The sequence below is a fragment of the Stegodyphus dumicola genome, chromosome 3, assembly GCF_044657685.1.
Source record: "Stegodyphus dumicola isolate Sdum_Otavi_A_Nest chromosome 3, ASM4465768v1".
In the NCBI taxonomy this organism is placed as follows: domain Eukaryota; kingdom Metazoa; phylum Arthropoda; class Arachnida; order Araneae; family Eresidae; genus Stegodyphus; species Stegodyphus dumicola.
The window spans coordinates 169,455,585-169,479,430 of NC_140770.1; the positions used below are offsets into that span (position 1 = coordinate 169,455,585).

General features: G+C 37.0%; 1 protein-coding gene across 1 annotated transcript in view; it reads right to left on the reverse strand.

Moving 5' to 3' along the window:
* Positions 1-23,846, reverse strand: part of LOC118194572 (uncharacterized) — a 61,652-nt gene that overhangs the window by 11,503 nt on the left and 26,303 nt on the right. The window contains exon 2 of the mRNA XM_085813604.1: positions 1,946-2,112. Coding sequence (XP_085669730.1) covers positions 1,946-2,112 — 167 coding nt within the window. The remainder of the gene's footprint in view (positions 1-1,945; positions 2,113-23,846) is intronic.

Consider the following 23,846-nt stretch of genomic DNA (forward strand, 5'->3'; position numbering starts at 1 on the left):
CAAATAACCCATTTAGTATTCTTTTTTTCCGAGCTAAAGCATCCTTTGTGAGTTGTTGGGAATGCAAGCAAGAATACACCCCTTCAACATTTTTTTTCTGAGCTGCAGAAATATTTCTTTTATTGTATACAGTTTCAACATAAGAAAAATAATCCCCTTTATCAGTTTTATCCAAGTAGTGAAAATAAAATGCAATAAGAGCATCCCACAGATCTTTAGTTACAAAAAACACAATTACAATCCACAGTTACAAAAAACACAATATGCTTGTCCAGCAACATTTATTTTCTTGCACCATGTGCCGATGGTATCCCCATTACCATCTCTCCGTTCAATCCAATTCCACCTAAATGCATTCCAGACACCTTCTTCTAATTGTATAATATCACTATTTATATCAAGAAATTTCATAGTGAAATTCTCTTGCGTACATAAATAAAAAAATATTTCAATAAACGAAACGAAAAATTTACACGTGCATCAATAAATGAAACGAAAATTTTACACAGTGGAGAAAAAAAAGGTGAGAAGCAATCAATGACAAATAGCTAGTACGGCGAAAAATCCCCCTTCTCTACTTATTGGCGCCACGCCAGGAGAGATAAGACCTTTGAACTCAGAGTCAAGTGATCGCACATCTGGTCGAACGAAGTCTCTCCCTTTTTTTTCTGCCGCGCCTACTTGCCAAAAAGAATCCAGAAGAGAATGTCCGAGAACCGCAGGAATGAGTCATAACTCGCAATAAGGAAAGAACAAAAAAGAAGTTTTTCCCCCTTTTCACGCATTATCACTGCTTTGGAGAAAGAAAGGAAAAGTTTTCACCACACACACTGACCTTGCATTTTCTGCTTTCAAAACAAACAAAATTACCCAGATCAAAATAAATAATTCATTATTATTCCTACTTCCTTTTCAACGACGATCCCCGGAATTTCCGGGTATCGAAGTTCAAAATCCCCGAAATTCCGGGTTTTCCCTGGAGCACAAACACCCCTGTGCATCTCAGAATACAGCAGATGGATATAATATATGGTCAGAAGCCTGTCGATTTCTGTAGTATTTATTTTACTATTCCTTTATTTTATAGATTCAGGCAATCGCAATATATATTTTTTGAGTTCTTATTTTTGTGGTAGTTCAGTTGGTTTTACTGCCATAGGCAATTGCCTACCGCCTAGGACCGGCCCTGTCATTCACTAGGGCATGTCTTTGATGTGGCCACTTTGACCACACAGCATTAGAGGGATGAAATTGTTTAACCTTATGTGAATCTTTTCCAGAGAGCTGTTAAACACTTTTTTATGGATGGCAAGCTGTGTGCAAAGCCTTAATGATTTTTTACAGAAAACATTCGCTGTACAGTGTGGCCAATGAGGTCACCTATGGATCTAAATCCTACAGACCATGTTTATGATATTCTATGAAGAGGAACTATATGACATCAGAACTCTTCCAGGAATTTTTGGAAATTAAAATTCTTCCCATCAGAAGAATGGGATTTATGGCCACAAGAATACAAAAAAACAGTAAAGCACATTCTGAGACATACAAAGTTGTACAAGGTAGCTACACTCCTTATTGCCCAACCATTCTAGAAATACAAAGTGTTTTCTTTGTATTTCTAGAATGGTTGGGAAAGTACTCAGGTTTCCCCACACACATACACATTGCAAAATACTTATCTCCTGTTTATTTTATTATGCTACTAACCACTGTTTCATAGTACTGTGCCTTTGTATACAAATTTTCATTACAATAAACCAATTATTTTGCAAGATATCATGTTTTGTTGTTGTTACCTAAATTTTGGATAGTATTATATTTTTATCATTACTACATTTAAGTTCTCAAAATGTCTCAAACTTTAAGTGAAATTTATCAAGATCTTACTGCAAGTTACTACATAAATACTTTATGTAATATACAAAAAGAAACATTATTATACCTCAGCAATCTCAATAACTTTTTCTATAAGAACTTCCCAGCATGAACTATCAAACATTTTAAAATCCAACTCTTTGACATATCTGTTGATAGCAAATTTTATATACTCTGCATTTAGTCTTCCTCTCTCATGTAACTTCTTTATCAAATGAGCAGAATAGGCTCGCTCTGCAAAATAAAAAAAGAAAATTGTTATAATCAGTCAGGTAAAAAAAATTGATTAGTGTTTATTTTGGAACAAATGTAGTTTTTTTGTGACTTTTTTGCATAATGACAGAAAAGGAAGCCAAGAACATTACTGCACTGAAATTTGTCATCAAAAGTGAAAAAATCGTGCAGAAATATGCTAAAAGATAAAGTTAGCACCCAAAAACAATAAAAAATATGGTATTACTTATAAATAGAATTGTTTCATTATAATCATGAGAATGCTAGTCATCAGACACACAAAGAGGGCTTAAAATGATGTTCTTAACCCTCTGAGCAGCCCAGGTTTTTGGATCTGTCATGAAAACCAGTATCTAAAGAGCCTTTATTAGTATTTATATATCTATCTATTTTAGTCTCTATTTTCATAAATTTGCATTCATTAAGATGGCATTTATATTAGCAATGAAAGTAAGAAAGCAAAATATCTTAAATTATAAGCTAGGATATGCCAAGTAACAAAAAATCTCATGACTGGATAAAGCCAGCAATGGCACTCAGAGGGTTAATTAAATATTAAAATGTCTCTTAGAAGTACAGGGTAGTGTGGGATAAAATGGATCACAGAGGAAAATGGGTCACTTCATAATTAATTCAATGTAAATAAAAATATGAATGATTTTTTAAACCAAAATTTTGTACTAATATTTCTCAGTTTGATGGCAACAGTTTCTAATTCCTAAAAAGATGTGTTCATGAATATGGCAACAAAAGAAAAACATATTACACACTTAAAACGTTTTTGCGGTAATCCCATGGTTTGCGAACTTCTGAAAGTAAATACAGTGCAAAGATCCGGATGTTCAATATCAGGAATGACCTGAAATGCAGACTTTAAAGCCACTAATAAAAAATTTAAAAAAATTATGTTTTACGCATGCACATTTGATTCCCCCCTTCCGCACATAATAAAACATGTGGAGAGTCTTGATTCTTAATTTCACTTCAGCACTAAATAAAATAGATCGTTACTGAAGAAACAGTCATTTTAACATAAATTTGTGTGATCAATAATTTGGCTCCGTAGCTACGTATCTGCTTGGCATACATCTCAAACCGAAACATTCTACATAAAAACATCATTGATTTTATAAACATTAGTAATTTTACGCCCTTGACGCCAACCTAGCAAATCATTTATTATATTTTGCTTTCATCCCAGCATGTTTATCAACACATGAAAACTTGAGTAATGGCATACAGCGATACCTAAACAATTCTTTTATATTAGCAACTGAATAACAAAGAGTATGGAAACCTTTGGATGTTGACATTATGCTTGGTGATGATTACAGATTTAAGTTAAATGCGCTAAATACTGATGAGTAAAAATTTAACAAAAAATTCTTTCCATATGCTAAAAATAGATTTTGTTAATGATATTCATAGGCCAAAAGATTACAATTAGTGCTATTTGAATTAATACCTGATTTTTTTATTTACATAAACCCAGAACCGGCATCAGAGCTCATATGGCCACGCTGAGTGACAATTTATGGAAGAGAACATTTTTTGGAATTAATCCCTCTGAGCATTATGACCGGCTTTATCGGGTGATCAGAAGTTTTGCTACTTGGCATATATTAGCTTATAATATATTTTGCTTTCTTACTTTCTTTAATAATGTAAATACCATCTTAATGAATGTACGGACTAAAATAAGTTATTATACAAACTCAATTATTAAATGCCGGTCTTTATGATGGATCTAAAATCCAGTGCCGCTCAAAGGGTTAAAGAAGCACCGAGCAACAAAATTAAGCGGTGATACAATTTTTAGAATTTAGGAAAAGCACTGGGATTCTAAATTAAAGGGCTTCAAAAATTTAGAGCTTATGGATGGGCATGGTAGCAAAATTTAGGACCCGCAGAGACTGCATCAGGCAGCAAAATATCTAGCCTCAGCCATCAGTGCGCTTAAGTATATGTGGGAATTAATTTATTCAGGACTCAGATAAGCCTCAAGCATGTGCATGAAACAGACGCAAGTATAATAAATCACTAAATTAATACAATTCTTGCTTAACTGCCTCAGTGCACGATAGAATGCAAGATCAAATTTAATGGAACAATTTGTCTTTAGTCGCCAATCTCATGCTACATAGCCAGTAATTAAGGTACTCTAAAATTATACATTACTGATGCCAAAGAATTTCAGTTAATATAGCAGACTACACTGTTCCTTAACTTTCTTATTTGATCCAGCTTATTATTTTTTGCAGAATGTTATAACAGCAATTTTATGAAAATTAAGTTTGAACTTTCGATTATTTCGAAAAGAGTTTCTAATTCTAGACCCATAACAGGGTATACAAATAGAAAGCGTGTTTTGATGTCCATTAAACAAAAAGTGGAATTGCTGTAAAAAAAAAGGATATAGGTATATCCATCTCAAAATTATGCGAGGAGTATGACATTGGAAAGTCAACTGTATATGACAAAACAGAAAAAGGAACTTTATGAATTTTTGTGGATTCCGACAGTGCACATGCAATGAATAACAGAAAAATTATCCGTTATGCTAAAAGTGACTATAGTGACAAAGTGATGATTGAATGGGTCTGACAGCGTAACAGTGAAGATGTGCCATTGATGGGTCCAATGCTAATGGCTCAAGCCAAAATATTTCATGAAGAAAGGAATTTAAAAAACTAAGTGCACATATTCCACAGACTGGTTAACCAAATTTTAAAATCACCTGGTATAATGCAATTAAAATGTTTCAGTGAAGAAGCTTCAGCTGACACTGAAGCTGCTGAACTGTTTGCAGATGAATCCATTGAACTCATTAATAGTGAAACGTTATCTGCAAGACAAATTTAGAATGCTGATGAAACTGGTCTTTTCTGGCAATATGTACAATGAAATACCCTGGCTACATCTACAGAAATGTCTCCAACTGGTGTCAAAGATTCCAAAGCTAAACCAACAATTTTAGCATGCGCAAATGCTGCAGGAACGTACAAGGGTAAACTTTTTGTAATCAGAAAAAATAATACACGACCTCAAGCATTTGAAGGAGTAAAGATTTTCCCTGCTATATATCATGCAAATAAAAGAGCACGGACGACACAAGCGTTGATTGATGTACGATTGGTTTGAAAATCATTTCATACCCTAGGCTCGGCAAAATTTGAATTCGGTTGATTTACCTGATGATGCAAAAATTGTCCTGATTGTAGATAATTGTTCAGCTCATACTTCACTTAAAATTTTAGTCAAAGCTAATGTATCCATGTTATTCTTTCCTCCAAATTGTACGTCCATCATTTTTAAAATCCATGTTAAATTTCTTGAATAATGGCAAGACTATTAAAGAATTTTTTAATATTTTAGCATAAAATCTGCTGTTTGGACCCTTTCTGCACACCTTGGGAGAGTTCAGTCTCGAATTCTTCTTCTGAAACACAGAGAAGATCAAGTTTTGATATCACTCCACAGCTATAATTCAAGGTTTTGTGAGGTGAGACTTACATTTCCCAATTTGTTTAAACTGAGAAGGGTTGCAGATTGGCTGGAAGATACAGCTTCAACTAGAAGATCACCTGAGCAAAATCTTCTAATATTTTTAGGTTTCCCAGCACATGACTGTATAAGTTTTTGTATTAAAAAAGGTGACAGTTTTTTAATTTCGTCTGTTGTGTTATTTATAACAATAAATCGAGGTAGCAATTTTCGTTCATCCTCATAAGCATTTACATAGGTTTTTACTTTTTTTGTAGAATTAGTTTTTTGCTCTGGCACGCAAGTTTCAATTAAAGAGTTCATAATGAAAATGAAAAGGAGAGAGATTCGGAACCAACAGCCCCACCCTCCACATAGTCCAACAAGGGGATGCAGATTCCAGCGCCAGAGCTAACCAGGTCTATAATACGCATACTGAAGCGCCACAGTCAGCTTTCCCCAAAGCAGGTACTCCTAAGAGCTTATCCCCAAGACACTGACACAAGGACTAGCGACCAGCCAATTGACACCTGTGAGGATGACAAAGCGCCTCCCGTTTAGCTGAAACAGAGGCCAAAGCAGTATGTTGGGGACAGTACCTCGCCCCTCAACTACCAGGACCCTCCTTTCCAGCGACACGGGTCTCCACACATGCCAAACACGTGAGCAGTTTTCTCGAAACTTGAAAACTAGAGAGAGACAAGTGCTGTTCTAGTTTCTTGTGATGAGCGCCAACTTCCGAAGAGGAAAACCACAAGGGAGAAGTTAAATAAAAAAGTTTCAGCTCAGAGGAGAGGAAACAGAAGAGAGGATAGATCACTGGGGTTCCAGGATCGTGACACCCGTCTCACGAAGTTGATGATCAGCTGAAGAGCTAGGGTACTTTGGGATTGCCACACCTGTACTCACAAAAGTAAGCCCCTGAAGGGCTTGGAAGAATTTAATTCCGACTCTTTTGTCAGATACCATATCCTGTAATTTATATTCATGTGCATTAAATTCTTTCTTTAAAAAAATCATAATAATTCAGCACTTCAATAAAAAAAAAAAAAGAACTTGGTACCTTAAAGGCAAAATTATTGGATCGGCATTCATTCCTCCTGAATATTTTCAATGATATCATTAGATATAAAATAAGTTATCCTATACTGCATTCTGCTAAGTACTGTTCTGTTACAGACATCAGATTCAGATATTGCCCACGATGATTTGCCGAAAAAGTCGAAATCAGAAAATATTTACAATATCTTTAAGTTGAAGAAAAATCCAAGCGAAAATATAAAATAACAGATATTCATAAAATTAGAAATTTTTAATGTAAATTAAACAACCTGCCAAAGAATTCGGGGGGGGGGGGGGTCGTTTAGGGAATTTAGATTAAAATGGAGTTGTGAAACTTCAGATATAATTTTAAATGTCTGAAAACATTTTCATTTGAGGATGCTGCTGCCACCAAATGTTTTTCGTAATGCATTATAACTTTTTAATAATTTGTACATGACAACCAGTATCGAAATTCATAACATTATTTTTACAGCTAACACAGAAATGTTTAAATGGCCTCTTTTTATTCACCAGTATTATAAATTTTCCAACAGTATATTACAGTGCCTCCAACAATATTTTCTTCAATAACTTTAAGAAAGTTCTGGAAGAGTGGTTAGAGATAGTAACCAAAAAACATTCTTTTGTTCTCAGGTAATCCCCTCACAAGTCCACTGGGACGGAAGGATATGACCAACATTGTTTTTTTGATGCATAAACAGATTTTTGTGGAACTTCAACAATATTACCAGTGCTGCCATTTTTAACTGATTAATGCATGGCCAAAGATTTCCCTTTATATAACTGTTTCAATAAACAACATGCTAAGATTCATGTCAAGTTGATACTGACAAAATTCAGTGAAAGTTAATTCTAAACACCATGCATAAATGAAATGAATTGCTATTCAGAAACCGACTGATTCTCTATCCTTCAAACCAATTTTGAGGACATACTCTTTTTTATTCTCGACCCTCATATCTTCACATCTCCATTTCAGTAGTTCCTTCAAATTGAAGTAGAGTTTCATTTTATCGTTTTTTGTGCACTTTCTTACAAATTGAATAATTTCTCGTTCCTGAAGAAATTGTTTGTTCAGTAGATATGTTCCAAATGTTTATAGCCATGGTAAGTACAATAATAATAAAAACATAACTGATTGCTACAACTTTAGAATTTGTAATTCTTGTTACCAATTTTGAAAAGGCATTCATTCCTTTTACTTTTTCTTAAAAAAGTAACGATTACAAGAATTTTGACAGTAAACACCAGTGACATGAACCATCTTTCAGCGAGTTTAACAAAACATTTAGCGATGACTGTGGTCCTCAAAACAGAACAGTACCCTCTGTTGTACAGCTGCAAGTGGAATTCCATTAATTAAAAACTACCATTTTTCCAATCACTAACATTGCTAACAGAGGAAAATTTTGTCTTATTACATTTTAGACACAAAATTTCAGATTTAATAAAATCATATTTCCTTAAAAATCCAACAGCACTCTATCCTGATACAAGCAGCACCTACAAAAATAGTATTTCCAATTTTTTCATAGGCTAAAACAAAAGGAAGCAATTAAAATAAACATACCAAAATAAAAATGAAAATGATGAAACAAAAATCAAGATCAGCACGCAAGCAAATTATAAATATTTACCCCATAAGTTGGATTCATGTTTCTCAGGTACATGTCACAAACTTCTGGACTGGCATCCATACCACATGAATAAGCATCTCAGACATATTGTTGAGTGCATGAATTGAATGCAGAAATCCGATGAGTGAATAAAGTTTATTATTATCACAACAAATAAAATTTCTTAAAGTTCCTCAGATATTCATACAATACTGTAATATCTCACAGTAGTTATCTCTTAAACTACTAAAAACGTTCAACTAAAAACTTAATTTAAAACAGAGAAACATAGAGAAAGCTAATCCGACTTCACCGCAAATTCGCTACAATAAACAACAGCAGTTTTCTAAACAACCTCATAAAACAACTAGCTGAATTGAGAGGTTTTCCTCCTTTTATAAGCTTTTTAAAATTACGCACCCGCACATTCTGGTATTTTCTCGAAAAGCAAAATCGTACAATCATGAGATACCTATTATTAAAATGTTACATGCGTGTTCTCCAGTATTTTAATTTTTTCGGCTTAGCTTTCTATTCAAATTTGTCCCGTGTAGTATTGCACGGGGAAATGAAACAATTTAATAACAATTCTATTAAAAATAACAAACTAAATAAATCAATACAAAAACTGTAACAATACAGTCAAAAAATTCACAAGATTCTTTCGATTTCGAAAATTAAATTTCTTCGAAAGTTAAATTTCTTTCGATTTCGGATCCTAAAGAAAATAAAAACAGGAAGTTCAAACTTCCTAAACTTGAACTGAAAAAATTTTCTGGAGATGCAAGAGAATTTTTAGGCTTTTGGAGCCAATTCTCCAAAATTCATGAAGATGCGGATATTGTGCCGGAAGATAAATTTTTTTACTTAGTGCAAAGTGCAGTACCTGGCTCAAAGGCAGCTCAACTTTTGAACAGTTTTCCTGTTACCGCCGCGAATTATCCTAAAGCTATCGAGCAGCTGAAAGAAAGATTTGGTAGAGAACACCTTCTGGTGCAGATCTATGTAAGAGATTTGCTTGGGCTTGTTACAAAGAATGCTACAACAGGCAGAACGGCATCAGACTTAGGAGTACTTTATGATAGTATAGAAAGTAAATTATGAGCGCTGGAAAGCTTAGGACGCACCAAGGAAAAGTTTGCTGATTTCTTGGGACCTTTAGTGGAGTCGTGCCTACCTGAGAATATTCTACGTGCCTGGGAGCGGAGTCGAACTTCTGAACAGGGACAGGAAAAGAGTTCTGAAAGAACGCTTGAAAAACTAATGTGTTTTTTTAAGGCATGAAGTAGAATCGGAAGAAATGATTAGTTTAGCACAATCAGGATTTACTCATTCTGTTAAGCGTCTTAATAAAAATGTTATTTCAGGTAATTCAGATTTAGCAACAGCTGCCGCGCTGGTAAGTACAAATGAAACCAGTAAAGGTAAGCAAAATGTTTGTATATTTTGTGGTAAGCCTCATATGAGTGCTAAGTGTTTTAAAGCTGAAAATATGAGCTTAAATGAAAAGAGGCAACTTGTACAAAAGAAAGGTGTTTGTTTTTCATGTTTAAGAATTGGCCATTTAAAAAACCAATGTAAAGCCAATATTAAATGCCCCATTTGCAGTTGTGATCATATAAAATTTATGTGTCCTCAGAATGTTAGTTCTGTAAAACAAAATGACTCTAAGTTGGATGTTTCCCTTTCTAATAATAGTAAGAGCAAGAAAGTTTATTTGCAAACTTTATGTGTTCTAATTAAAGTTAAAGATCGAGAGAGAAAAATTAGGATTCTCTTGGATTCGGGATCCCAACGATCATACGTTGGGGAGAAAATTATGAAGCGAATGAAGGCTGATCCTATTCGACAGGAGAAAGTAATTCATGGTTTGTTTGGGGGGAGGGAAACTGCGCCTGTAACCCATTCTGTTTTTGCTATTGACATAAGCAGTTTAGATAACACTTTTAGGTGTTGTTTTGAAGCTTTTTCTGAAAAAAAGATATGTGGATTTGTTCCAACAATCAAGAATGCTCAGGTTATAGAGGAATTGAAAAGCAGGAAAATTGAAGTCAGTGACACATTTTGCGAGGAAAGTGAAATTGATTTATTGATAGGTGCAGATGTCATTGGTAAACTGTTAACTGACGAATACCTAGAATTACCTTCTGGTTTAACTGCAGTCAAAACAAAACTGGGTTGGAGGGTTATGGGTAAAGAAAATGATACTGTAAGGGATAATGCCCTAATAAGTCTTTCCTTACATGTAAATAATGCTTCTTTGAAATCTTTATGGGAGCTTGAAGTTTTGGGTATTTCCGACCCGACGGAAAATAGTAAAACGAAAAATCTTCATTGCGACTACGAGATTGATTTTCAGAATAAATTATCTATTCGGCCCGATGGTAGATATGAATTAGAATTACCCTGGAAATGCGAATCTACCAATTTATCAGATAATAAAAGCATTGCTTTGACACGTCATCAAAAAATGATAAAGAGGGCAAAAGAAAATAATTCTTTGAAGGAATATCAAGAAGTGTTTAGAGAGTGGGAAAATTTAAATATTATAGAAAAGGTTCCGGAAAAGGAATTAAACAATAAATGCCACTTTTTACCACACAGACCGGTTATTAAGATGAATAGTGAAAGCACTAAGGTAAGACCCGTTTTTGATGCTTCATCTTGTGAAAAGGGAAAACCATCTTTGAATTTATTGAATTTGAGTTTATTGAAAGGACCTAATTTAATAGAATTAGTCCCTGATATTTTAGACAGAATGAGATTTTTTCCTATTGGTCTGAGTGCAGACATAGAGAAAGCATTCTTGCAGTTAGGAATTTCTCCGAAGGATAGAGATTACTTGCGATTTTTCTATCCAAGTGATGAGGGAGAAATAGTGTATAGGCACTGCAGAGTAGTTTTTGGGGTTTCCTGCAGCCCTTATCTACTAGGTGCGTCTATTAAATATCTCTTGAATAATTGTCCATCTGACTTTTTAGATGTGGCTGACAAATTAAAAAATTCGTTCTATGTAGATAATTGTATTACGGGTGTTTACAATATTGAGGAACAAGAGGATTTGATTCAAAAGGCCAAAAGTCTTATGTCGAGAGGCAGATTTAGTTTAAGGGGATGGGAAAGCAATGTTGCTTCCAAATATACTACAAAACATTCTGGGGACACACCTCTTTTAGGAATATTGTGGAATTTAGACAATGATACTTTAAGGTGTAATATAAATGTAAATATGATAACTTGTGATACTAAGGTAACTAAGAGACTGATTCTGTCTATTGTACAATCAATTTTTGATCCAATTGGAATACTTGCACCAATAACTTTGCTTCCAAAACTTTTGTTACAAGAAACATGGAAGTTGAAATTTTCTTGGGACGAGGTATTGCCTCATGATTTTGTAAGTAAATTTTTTGTGTGGTTATCTGATATACTTTTGTTGAAAAATGTGGCAATACCCCGATTCATTGGAACCTTTGCAACAGTTGAATTGCATGTATTTGTCGATGCCTGCAAATATGCTTATGCAGGATGTATTTTCGCGAGAAGTGTTGATTCATGCAGTGTAAAAATTACTCTCTTAAGAGCAAAATCTAGAGTAGCTCCTATTAAGAATTTGACGATTCCTAGATTGCAATTAATGTCCTGTTGCATTGGATCCCGATTATTATATTCTGTTTGTAAAGCTCTTAATGATTTTGATATAAATGTAACTTTATGGTGTGATTCCACAGTCGCATTATGGTGGATCAGAAATCCTGGTAATTGGTCAAACTTTGTAAGCAATCGTGTTAAAGAAATTACTAAGTTGACAAAACCTGAATCATGGAGGCATGTGCCTGGTAATATGAACCCAGCAGATGTGTTATCTCGAGGTTGCTCTGCTAAACAAATGATTAACTCGGAGTGGTGTAAGGGACCTCTCTGGCTAAGAGAAAGCCCTGAATTTTGGCCTACCAATATCGTTTGTCAGCCGAGCGAAGCTGACTTGGAAAAGAGGAAGGTAAAACTTATTTATGTTGACTTTTCAGAGGATACCACTCCTTGGTATGCAGAAAGAGTTTCTGATTATGAAAAAATGATTCGTGTAACCGGTTGGGTGTTACGTTTTATTTCTAACTGTAGGAAGAAGTCAAATTTGTGTAAAGAATCTAAACTAACTGTTGCTGAAATCATAAATTCCGAAAAAGTTTTGATTCGGTTGGTTCAAAGCTCAAATTTCCCTGACATTGGAGCTCTTAATCCACTTGATGTATTCATTGATAATGAAAAAATTATAAGAGTTAAAACTAGAATATTGGAACGCAAAGACAATTCTGAATTTTTAACACCAATTTTGTTACCGAGTAAATGTATCTTTACTACATTGTTAATTGAGTCAGTTCATAAGAAACATTGTCATGCTGGAACTCAAATGCTTCAATCTATTTTAAGAGAAAGATTCTGGATACTAAAACAACGTAAAACTGTGCGTAATGTGTTAAAAGGGTGTGTAATATGTCAACAATATAAAGCGAAACCGATGTCTTGCGAAGTGACTCCTCTTCCTGAAGATCGCGTAGGAGATTATAGGGCTTTTGAAATTTTGGGAGTAGATTTAGCTGGCCCATTGTTTTTGAAAAACGGTAAGAAGGTTTGGATGGCACTCTTCACATGCGCTGTGTACAGGGCAATCCATCTAGAACTGGTGACTTCGTTATCAACAGAATCTTTTCTTTTGGCTTTAAGACGTTTTATAGCCAGACGTGGCAAACCACGAACCATTTATTCTGACAATGGGACTAACTTCCGAGGAACGTATAACGAAATGTCTAAACTTAACTGGGACATAATAGAGAATGAGGCAAAAATAAAGAGAATAGTATGGAAATTCAATCCACCAACAGCCTCCTGGTGGGGAGGTTGGTGGGAACGGCTAGTTCGCATGGTTAAAGAACTTTTAAGACGTTCTTTGGGAAAATCGGTTTTATCTTATGAAGAACTGGAAACCTTAATTTGCGACTGTGAGTCGGTAATTAATTCTCGACCTTTAACATATATTTCGGATAACTCTGAAGATGCTATCTCTTTAACTCCGTCAATGTTTTTAATTGAAAATTGTACTTCGAATGTAGCAGATATAGATAAAATTGACTCTCAGCATTTTTTGAGAAGAATTAAATACCGCACAAAACTTCTTAAAGATTTAAGGAACCGTTTCCGAAAAGAATATTTGGGGCAATTAATAATGAAACAACCACAAAATAAAGTAACCCAGTTGCCTAAAATTGGGGAGATAGTCTTAATAGGCGATGATTTCAAAAAACGCTTGTATTGGCCTTTGGGTAAAATTATAGAGAAAATTCCTGGTCGGGATGGCAAAGTTCGAACAGTTAAACTAAAAACTCAGAATGGGATTTTCATAAGGCCCGTTCAGCGTATTTATCCATTAGAGATACAACTAAGTGAAAATTATTTAGTTGAAGAGCCTAACGTTAACGACGATAAGAAAAACGATCAGACTGACGTACAACATATAAAACAGAAATTTACGTCGTCAGGACAGCTTGTTAAGAAGCCTAATGTACTAGACCTTTTTAATAGGATAACATATGTTTTTGAGTCGTTTGCCACTGACTCAAAAAGGGGGGAGGATGTTGCATAATGGAGAAAATATTGTTAAGAATTTTATTATTACTATTTTTATTATTATTGTCTATTTTTCAAAAGTGTGTTTTTGTTTTATTATTGTGTGAAGTTGTAACTATATGTCTTTTCTTGTGTGGCAACAACGCTTCTGTAATTCTTCAATTTGAACTTTTGGAAGTGTGCCAAGTTTGATGGCGTAATGCTCTGGTGAGAGCGTCGATTGATTGTGTAGATGAAACATGTTGTTTCAGAACGTTATTTCTTTAAAATATGTAAAATAAATGTTTTGTTTTCTGAACTCGGATTATGCAAACGTTATTTAGTTTCAACACCCAGGCAGCAGCCAATGAAACTGCTACTCCAACCAATAGCTTACTTCTGACCAATGAGGAAACACAGGAAGAAGTGCCAAGTGGTTCCGCAGACACAGAAGGTTTCCAATACCCCAGGAGAAATACAAAAATTCCTCCGATTATGGTCTAGGACACAAACATCACATGGAAAAAGCTGAATGATCTCCTTGAAAAGGAAAAGTTGGACTTTAAAGCGACTATGATTTCGAAATCAAAGTATTCAGTAGCAATATGCATAGGCAGATCACTGCCTTACTGGATAAAAACGAAATCAAGTACTACACGCATATGCTGCCGGACGAAAAAATGCTAAAGGTAGTTATCCGTAGCATTCCCTCATATACTCCTCCAATAGATGTCGGAGAAGGCCTTGTGAACCTAGGGTTCACAATAAACAAGGTGGTTCAGCTTACGAGAAAGCGCTGCACGGAAATCCAAAAAATGCCCCTATACCTCGTCATCCTGCCTAAAAGTGACAAAGCCAGGACGATTCATGAACTTGAATACTTGATGAGACTTCGTGTCTCAGTCGAGACTTACAGAGGCAGACGAGGCCCCACTCAATGTTACCGCTGCCAAAATTTTCACCATGCCTCACCTCCCCCCGCGGTGTGTAAAGTGCGGACAGGGGCACGAATCTAAAACGTGCACCAAACCATCAGATGAACCAGCCACGTGCGCAAATTGTGGTTTAAGTCACACTGCGTCCTTTCGTGGATGTAGTTATTTCCCCAAACCCCGGCAATATTCACACGGAAAAATGTTGTATTCGGACAGAGTTGTCATGAATAGTGCTCAGCCACCTCAAAATAGGCAAGCACCTGAAATTGCCGAGCTCACAGCAAAACTAGAAGAGGCTAAATCATTGATAGCAACCCTTACGGCCGCTATCTCTATCTTAAAGGACACTACTACACAGCTCAATGCTGCTGCAGTGCAAAATTCAGTCATGCCTCCCCAGAAAAATCATGACTAATCTCCATCAAAGTTTTGCTCCGTTTACGATTACTCTGTGGAATGCACAGAACATTACACAAAAAATACCAGAATTTCAGGACTTTTTAATTAGACATGAAGTGGACATCTGCCTGGTCACTGAAACGCACGCAAACTCAAAGCACAACATCAATATCGCAAATTATAGCACCTCTCGATGCGATAGAATCAGACACCGTGGCGGAGGTGTCGCCATCTACGTGAAAAGGACTCTTTGCTCTGGCTTATTATCTGCGGATAATACAAAAGCATTCGAAACTGTCAGTGTTAATGTGGTTTTACCCAAAATCGGACATACAAAAATTTGTGCACTCTACAACCCACCTGACAACAAATTATCTGCGAGTGATTTACACTATTACCTGCAAGACTCAGCTCCCACAATCATTGGAGGTGACTTCAATTTAAAGCATGTGGACTGGGGCTGCAATCACAGCAATGCAAACGGACACACCATCAGAGACTACGTAGAAAATTATCCCATCTTACTATACACACCCGAAGAAACTACATACCGCCCAAACACTCCACGCAAAAGACCTGATATCCTTGATTTTTTCCTTACTAATTTTAACATACTCCTTGCAATGGAAGTTACTCATGAGCTGACCTCAGATCATGTCCCTGTAATGGCGAGACTGGGTTACAACAAGCCGAAAGATGCAAAGAAAGAGAAGATTGTAGACTGGAAATTACTTCACAACCTTGCAATTACATCCCCCATAAACCTGGGTCCTCTAAAAACCACAACTGATATCGAGAAAGCTGCAAAAATTTTTACGAACTCTCTTCAGGATTTCCTTACATTAGCAACTACAGAAAAGATGCATTCCTCTCATTACAGCGCCCTACCCATGCACATCAGAGAATTAATCAAGCAACGAAACAGAACCCGAAAACTCTACAATCACACCTGGGATCCTACCTTAAAACCAATTATCAATAGACTCACCAGAAAAATTAAATCTAGTATCCAGCAGCATCGAAACGAATCCTGGAATTTAAAAATTGAAAACTTAAATCTTGAAGACGGTTCCTTCTGGAAATACATTCGTAAACGGAAAAACCCTACAATTAGCACCCCTCCAATCAGAACGCAATCTAACATTGCGTACACCAATGAAGAAAAAGCAGCAGCTTTTGCCGATCACCTGACCCAGCAATTCACGCCCAACGATTTCCCTGCAGACCAACCAAGCATTGCCGCCATTACTGACCACGTCAAAAACTGGCTCAGCGCGCCATGGGAACAAACTGGGATCAAACTCACTACCCCAGGTGAAGTAAAAAATATTATCAAGAACTCAAATAATAGAAAAGCTCCTGGACCAGACCAAATCTCAAATAAACTTCTTAAACAGCTCCTGCACGGTGTCATCTGCAAATTAACATCTATCTACAACGCCTGTCTCACGAACTTTTACTTTCCAAATGTATGGAAACACGCCTCGATCTTTCTAATTCCAAAACCCAAGAAACCACCTGACAAACTTACCAGCTACCGACCTATTAGTCTCCTGTCTACGCTGGGAAAGATTTTCGAGCGAATCATTTTTACAATAGACTGCAAAATCACCTTGACTTCATCCCAAAAGAACAGCATGGATTCAGGAAAGGACTCTCGACCACCCATCAGCTGGTTCGTATTTCTGAATTCATAGGAGCAGCACTCAGAAATAAACAAAGTATTAAAGCTTTTGACCGCGTCTGGCATGAAGGCCTCATCTATAAGCTTATACAACTGAATATCCCGAGAGAACTCGTCCTCATCCTGAAGTCATTCCTCGAAAATCGAACTTTTTCAGTTAGACAGGGTGATCATCTTACTAATCCATATCCTATCCTAGGAGGGGTCGCCCAGGGTAGTATCCTAGGACCCATTATCTATATCATTTACGTCTACGACTTTCCTACCTTCTCAGAAGACTGCAACTTTCAACTTGCCTGTTATGCGGATGACACCGCACTCACACAAAAATCCAGGAAACCTAACAACGTTCTCGTCCAGCTCCAAAAGAAAATGACCCAGGTAGAGGAATGGTGCAAGAAGTGGAGAGTCAATATTAATGCTGACAAATCTCAAATTCTGCTCATCCGGCGCTACAAGCACCTGGATAACATTTCCACTACTGTCACCCTATTTGGCACACCAATCCCGATTGTAACTCGGGCCAAATATCTCGGAATTACTTTTAACAGAACTTTCACATGGTCTACACACATTAACATCACCAGAGGGAAAATCTTCGGCATCATGTGCAAACTGTTTCACCTCCTGGCTGAATCTTAAGGTCTGAGCCTCAATAGGAAGAGAAGAATATACACTGCAATAATAAGACCCATCATAACATATGCATCCCCAGTCTGGGCAATTGCCAAACAAAACGATCTCAAAAAGCTGCAGATTATCCAGAACAAGTTTCTCCGAATTATCACAGGAGCCCCATACTACATCAGAAATAAAAACCTGCATCGAGATTTAAAAATTGAATACGTGACAACGTACATTAATAAACTTAACGAAAACTTCTACAAAAAAACAAACCATAATAGCACAGCAGAATTCTCCAACATTTTAAATTACGAAATCATAGAGGACGATTACTTCAATAGACCCTTCACCGCTCATACTATTAACATGTTAAATTTCCACACAAATTAAGCAGCATTCACTAGGGTCAGTTTCCGAGAGGGTGACCACCTCACGTGATTGACCTGACCACTGCAAAGAGTCTCGCTTCAAACAGCCAGCGCTGTCTTTTGATTCTCCAGCCCATGATCCTGGCTCTCCGCCCACGGACTGTGAATTTCTTTTTAATCGACATCACCGCCACCAGATGGCGACACACTGGACTGATGCTACTTCATTCTTTTCCTCTCACTCACAGCTCCCTCCATGGGATTTATTCAGGTTTTTCTCATCACCATGCCCATTGTGGATTTACAACAGGTTTACAGGGAAGTACTGCAAAAGCAGTAGACCCCCTGTATAAATACTTCTGTATCAAAGTATGGCTCAACCCTTGATGATTTTTACATGATCGATGGCTGCTAACAGCGATGGACGTACGAGCTCTGAGCTCCGTAATGTCAATGCGAACGGAATCCAGAATACGGCGCCGCCAGTGGGCAAACAATCTACTTCTCCTCCGCCTCTACAGATCCAAACTGAAAAGGAAATTACTGCATCTACTCCACCTGCTTCTCCTTCTGCACTTGAGCTGTCGAAGAGCGCAATCCAAATTTATTCTCTGAAAAATCGCCACACAGACCTCCTTTTTGATATTCAGCGACTTCAAAGAACGGAGACACCTAACAAGGAATTGATGATCAAGCAGTTGCAGGATGAGGGTGAGAAAGTTTTATTTTCCTCGCATACCCTCTGCACTAAACTAGGCATTAATTTATTTACCCTCCCTGCCACTGAAGAGGAATTCTTCAAAGAATGCAAAAAATCTACCAAAACCCCTGATTCTGACCCTAAAATCCAAAATTCTGATCCTAAAACTCAAAATTCAAATCCATCCTCATCCTCAGCCAATCAAAATCCTCCAAAAGATACTCCCAAATTGGAATCTAAAAAACGCACTAGACCCACAGACAATGAAGGATTTGCAGTTCCTCCTAAACATCTAATTGCCAAAAAAACATTACCCAACACTAATGATAATGAAAACATTACAACATCTAATTCTTTCACAAACATACAAAACTCTGATAACACTGAACACTCGACTCAGCAACCGGCTGTCACTCAAACACCAAAAATTCAAGCACCACCTCCAATTTTCATAAAACCGCGTGCTGATTGGTTCTTTCTCCTCAATCAGTTACGCCGACATGCACCAACTGTTCTTTCCAAACAAAACATAGACTTTCTTAAACTCACAACCACTAACGAAACTGATTATAGAACAGTTGTTAGATTCCTCACAGAAAATAACATTGAATTCAAGTCACACACACTCAAAGCAGATAGACCACTTAAGTTGTCATTAGGGGATTACCCTCCAATACACCACTCAACGTTGTACAGACTGCGGTTGAAGTGCTTGGCTTCAAAATTCAAAAAATTTCTCAACTGAAGAAGTGGAAAACGAAGATGCCGATGCCCCTCTTTTATTTGCAAATCTACAATAGCCTAAAAGCTGAGGAAATATACTCAATAACCGAACTCCTTGGAACTGAAGTCTCCATGGAGCACTTCAAAGGACAGAAGGGTCCCTCCCAATGCTGGCGTTGCCAGGGATTTTTTCATTCGTCCTAAGTCTGCACCTTACCAAGACGATGCGTCAGATGTGCTGGGCCGCATCAAGCAAAGGACTGTACAAAACCTTTCGAAGAGCCGAACAAATGCGCAAATTGCTCAGGAAACCATGCAGCAAACTGGCGTTCCTGCCCGAAGTTTCCCGGCTCCAAAAACAGACAACCTCCGAAGCCAAGTACCAAACCCAGTCAGACCGTTGACAACACAAACAAATTTAACTTACAACATAATACATTTCCAATACTGCCAGCTACACACACTCCCAGTGCAAATAATATTCGCCCTGGAGTTTCATACTCTGCTGCCCTTACGGGTATGCAACAGGCTGCACCACAAATTATTCCAAATTTATCGGTCCCCTTAGGAGCTAATTCGACACTAAATTGTACCGAAATCCTTTTGGCTATAATTCAATTTTCTAATCAGCCTGGTATTGACCAGAGCAAATTACTTCTGGCATTCAAAAACGCCTTACCGCAGCTCAGAGTGGCTCCATCTGGTGCTGACGCGGCATACTACATCTTTGAGAGTTATATTACTCTCCAATTCTCTGATATCCCCAGTCAGTAAAATTCAATACTTTGAAAGGATTGAAAAACTTAAAACTATGCACCTGGAATGCAAATGGCATCCTATCCAAATTCCATGAGTTTAGAGACTATGTAGAAGAGAAAGATTTTGATATTATTTTTGTCCAAGAGACCAAACTCCAGCCAGAAAGAGCTCCCAAGCTTGCAAATTATGCATTATATAAAAATGAGAGACAAGCTTCTAATACTCGTGATGTTTATCATGGTGGCACTTGTGTCTATATTAAAAATTCAATACCTCACAAAAGAATTGACACTCCGAGTATGAGCAAACTCGAGGCAACAATCATCGAAATTTTCATTCAAAATTCGCCCTCCCTTGTAATGATCTCTGCCTATCTTCCACCAGGTGGAAATTTACCTGTGGTATCAAACCCTGCTGGTCGTGGCCTTCTAAAATGGGCTCAGTGCACCCAAATTAAAATTATTGCGCCGGATTCCCCCACTAGATATGGTTCACGGGGTGCCCCTTCATTCATTGATTTAGCACTCTTTCGAAATATCCCTTTTGGATATCACGTGACTGTTGAAAACTGTTTATCTTCAGATCACAACCCCGTGATCATAGACCTTAACTGTACTATTTTTAATCAAAATTCTCCCGCACTCGTCTCTACAAACTGGGACAATTTTTGTTTCAAACTTAAAAGTAAAAATTTGCCCTCCCTTGAAATTAAATCCAGCCATGATATAGACTCGGCAGTTGATCAATTAACGACCATCTTAACAGATACTTATAAGGAAGTATCAAAACCCACCCTTAGACCCAATTTTCGTAAATTACCTCAAGAAATTAAACTCAAAATTAAAGAAAAGAATAAAGTACGGAGACTTTGGCAAAGAAATAGAAATCCTAGCTTAAAAATTCAACTCCGTACTCTCCAAAATGAGATCAAGGCATCATGTGACCAGTTCTTCCAATCACAATACACGAATTACATTCAGTCCCTAACGACCAATGATAACAGTCTTTGGCGCGCATCAGCCCGCCTACGCAAACACAAATCTCACATTCCGTCCTTAGCTACGGACACAGTGGTGGCTCACACAGACGCAGTGGTGGCTCACACAGACGCTGAGAAATCCAAACTAATTGCGGATTCTCTTCAAACTCAATTTACACCACATAATGAAGGAATTTTTGTGAACAATGCAAATTCTTTCCCACAAGATGTTGAACGTTTCCTCTCCTCGCCTTTCGCGAGAGAAATACAATATACATCCATGAGCGAGGTAAGTGAATACATTACCAAGCTCAAACCCAAAAAAGCCCCTGGTATGGACTCTATTTCTAATCGTATGATTAAAAATTTACCCACCAATTATCTATTTTTCTTAGTAATGCTTATAAATTTTATGATACAGCATTGCTATTTTCCTCAAAGCTGGAAACAAGCACTCATTGTGCCTATTCCAAAACCAGGCCAAAGCCTTTCAAATCCTCAAAATTATAGACCTATCAGCCTCCTATCATCGTTATCAAAGATATACGAATTTGTGTTACTTAAACGCCTGAATGATTTTCTCCGAAACCATAACGTTCTGATTGATGAACAATTTGGATTTCGAGCAAAACACTGCACTACGCACCAGCTGCTGAGGACAGTGGAGTTCATTCACGAAGAGTTTCGTAACAAAATGCTTACTGGCGCTTTATTTCTTGACATAGCCAAAGCATTTGATAGGACTTGGCATATAGGAATCATTATCAAGCTCATACGACTTGACGTTTCGGCCCATTTAATTCATATAATTAATTTGTACCTCACTAATAGATCTTTTTCTGTACGAGTTAATTCTTTCATTTCGGCACCCCATCCTATACTAAGCGGCGTCCCCCAAGGGTCACTTTTAGGCCCAATTTTGTTCAACATTTTCATAAATGACATACCAAAATCACCTAGTATCACTCTTTCATTTTATGCAGATGATACGGCCATCCTAGCCCAACACAAACGCCTTGAAAACTTGGTCCAAATCATTCAGAGATATCTCTCTAGCCTTGAGCACTGGCTCATCACTTGGAAAATAAAAATTAATGTTGCTAAATGTGCTGCTATGATCTTCAAACGTAGCCCCCTCCCGTACCCTTCCATTAATATTAAGTTCTTTGATGACTATGTTCCCTGGTCAAACTCTTACAAGTACCTAGGAGTTGTACTTGATTCAAAATTACTCTGGCGCCTTCACATTGAAAATGTTCTCAACAAAGCGAAAGGTGCTAGAGCCCAACTAGAGCAGATGGCTCGAAAGAGCCATCTGTCAATTAAAAACAAAATTTTTCTCTATACATCAATTATAAGACCTGTCTTTATGTATGCATGTACAATCTGGGGTACTGCTGCAAAAACTCATGTGAAAAAACTTCAATCTTTTCAAAGTAAAACTTTACGTATGGCCCTAAACGCAGCCTGGTACGTCCGTACAGATGTGATTCATTCGGACCTTAACATTAAACCTGTTGATTATCTTATCAAAAAACATAGTCAAAATTTATTCCTTAAAATTGAACAGATTGATAATCGAGCACTACAACAGATGCCAGCATACGATCCTGCTATTCGCAGCTCACAGAAGAGACCGAGAGCCGTGATTGGCCGAGAGTTCGACATCTACCCGCCATCCAAAAGGGCTAGACACGCCCTCTCAACATCAGTTCCAGCCCCCGCGCCATGAAGGAAGGACGTCTCTTCAGCGAGCTGCCATATAATTGCTTTATCCATCATCTATACCTGCAATCAAGATCTAGCAAGGTTATCAATCTGTTCACATAGAATAACATCTCCCGCAGATTTTAAAATCTGCCTTTGAATATTTTCATCGCGTCCCCTTTTTATTATTTGCACTATCCTACACAAGCCACATGCCAATGAGCCTATTAATCGTAAACTCTTTCCTATCCGCTTTTTGCTTTAGTGTTTGTATTGTGTATAAAAAATTATAAAAACCAAAAAAATTTTAAAATATAAAATACAAAAAAATTATAAAAACCTAAAAACTTATAAAAAGATTATGATACTTAAATTTTTACTATCTTATCTCTATCCATAAGCTTTCTCGAGCCTGTGGCTCCCTCTTTTGAGCATCAAGTAAATCACTTATGCCAAATTTTTCCTATTTCTGCTCACATTTAGTAATTCTGATGTGGAGGTAAATGGTTTTGAACCATAGGCACTCCGAAATTTTCAAATCATTGGCATTGGCTCAACCCTTCTAGTTCCTGCTTTCCCAGCACTTGAGTGAGCGGTTTCCAGCCCCTTCAAAAGGATGCATGCAGTCCGGTGAATAAAATGCCTTGGTTCCGGTTTGCGAGATGATGGTTCCAGATTAAAGTTTTTCGGTTCGAGAGGCTACCATGTGAGTGATCCATGTTCATGTGAGTGATCCATGTTCTTCAATAAAGGCGGCAATTAAAAATACGTGAGCGGCGACTCCTTGTGCAAACGGGGTTAGACCTGTTTTAAGTGCTTTCAAGAACTTCATTTAAATTTTCAGTCCATAATCAATGGTCAAGAAATTGACCATTGATTATGGACTGATTAAATGTGTAGCCAGCTTTATTTTTAGGCCGCATAATTACTGTTTAGGACATTTTTGTTTGTAAAGAATGCCAGTGTTTTGGAGTACAGGTAAAAATATTTGATGAATGATGATTATGTTGTGTTTTTCCTAATACTCTAATATTGTTGACATTTATATTTTGTGTTTTTATTTTTTATTATATTGTTAATAAATTGGT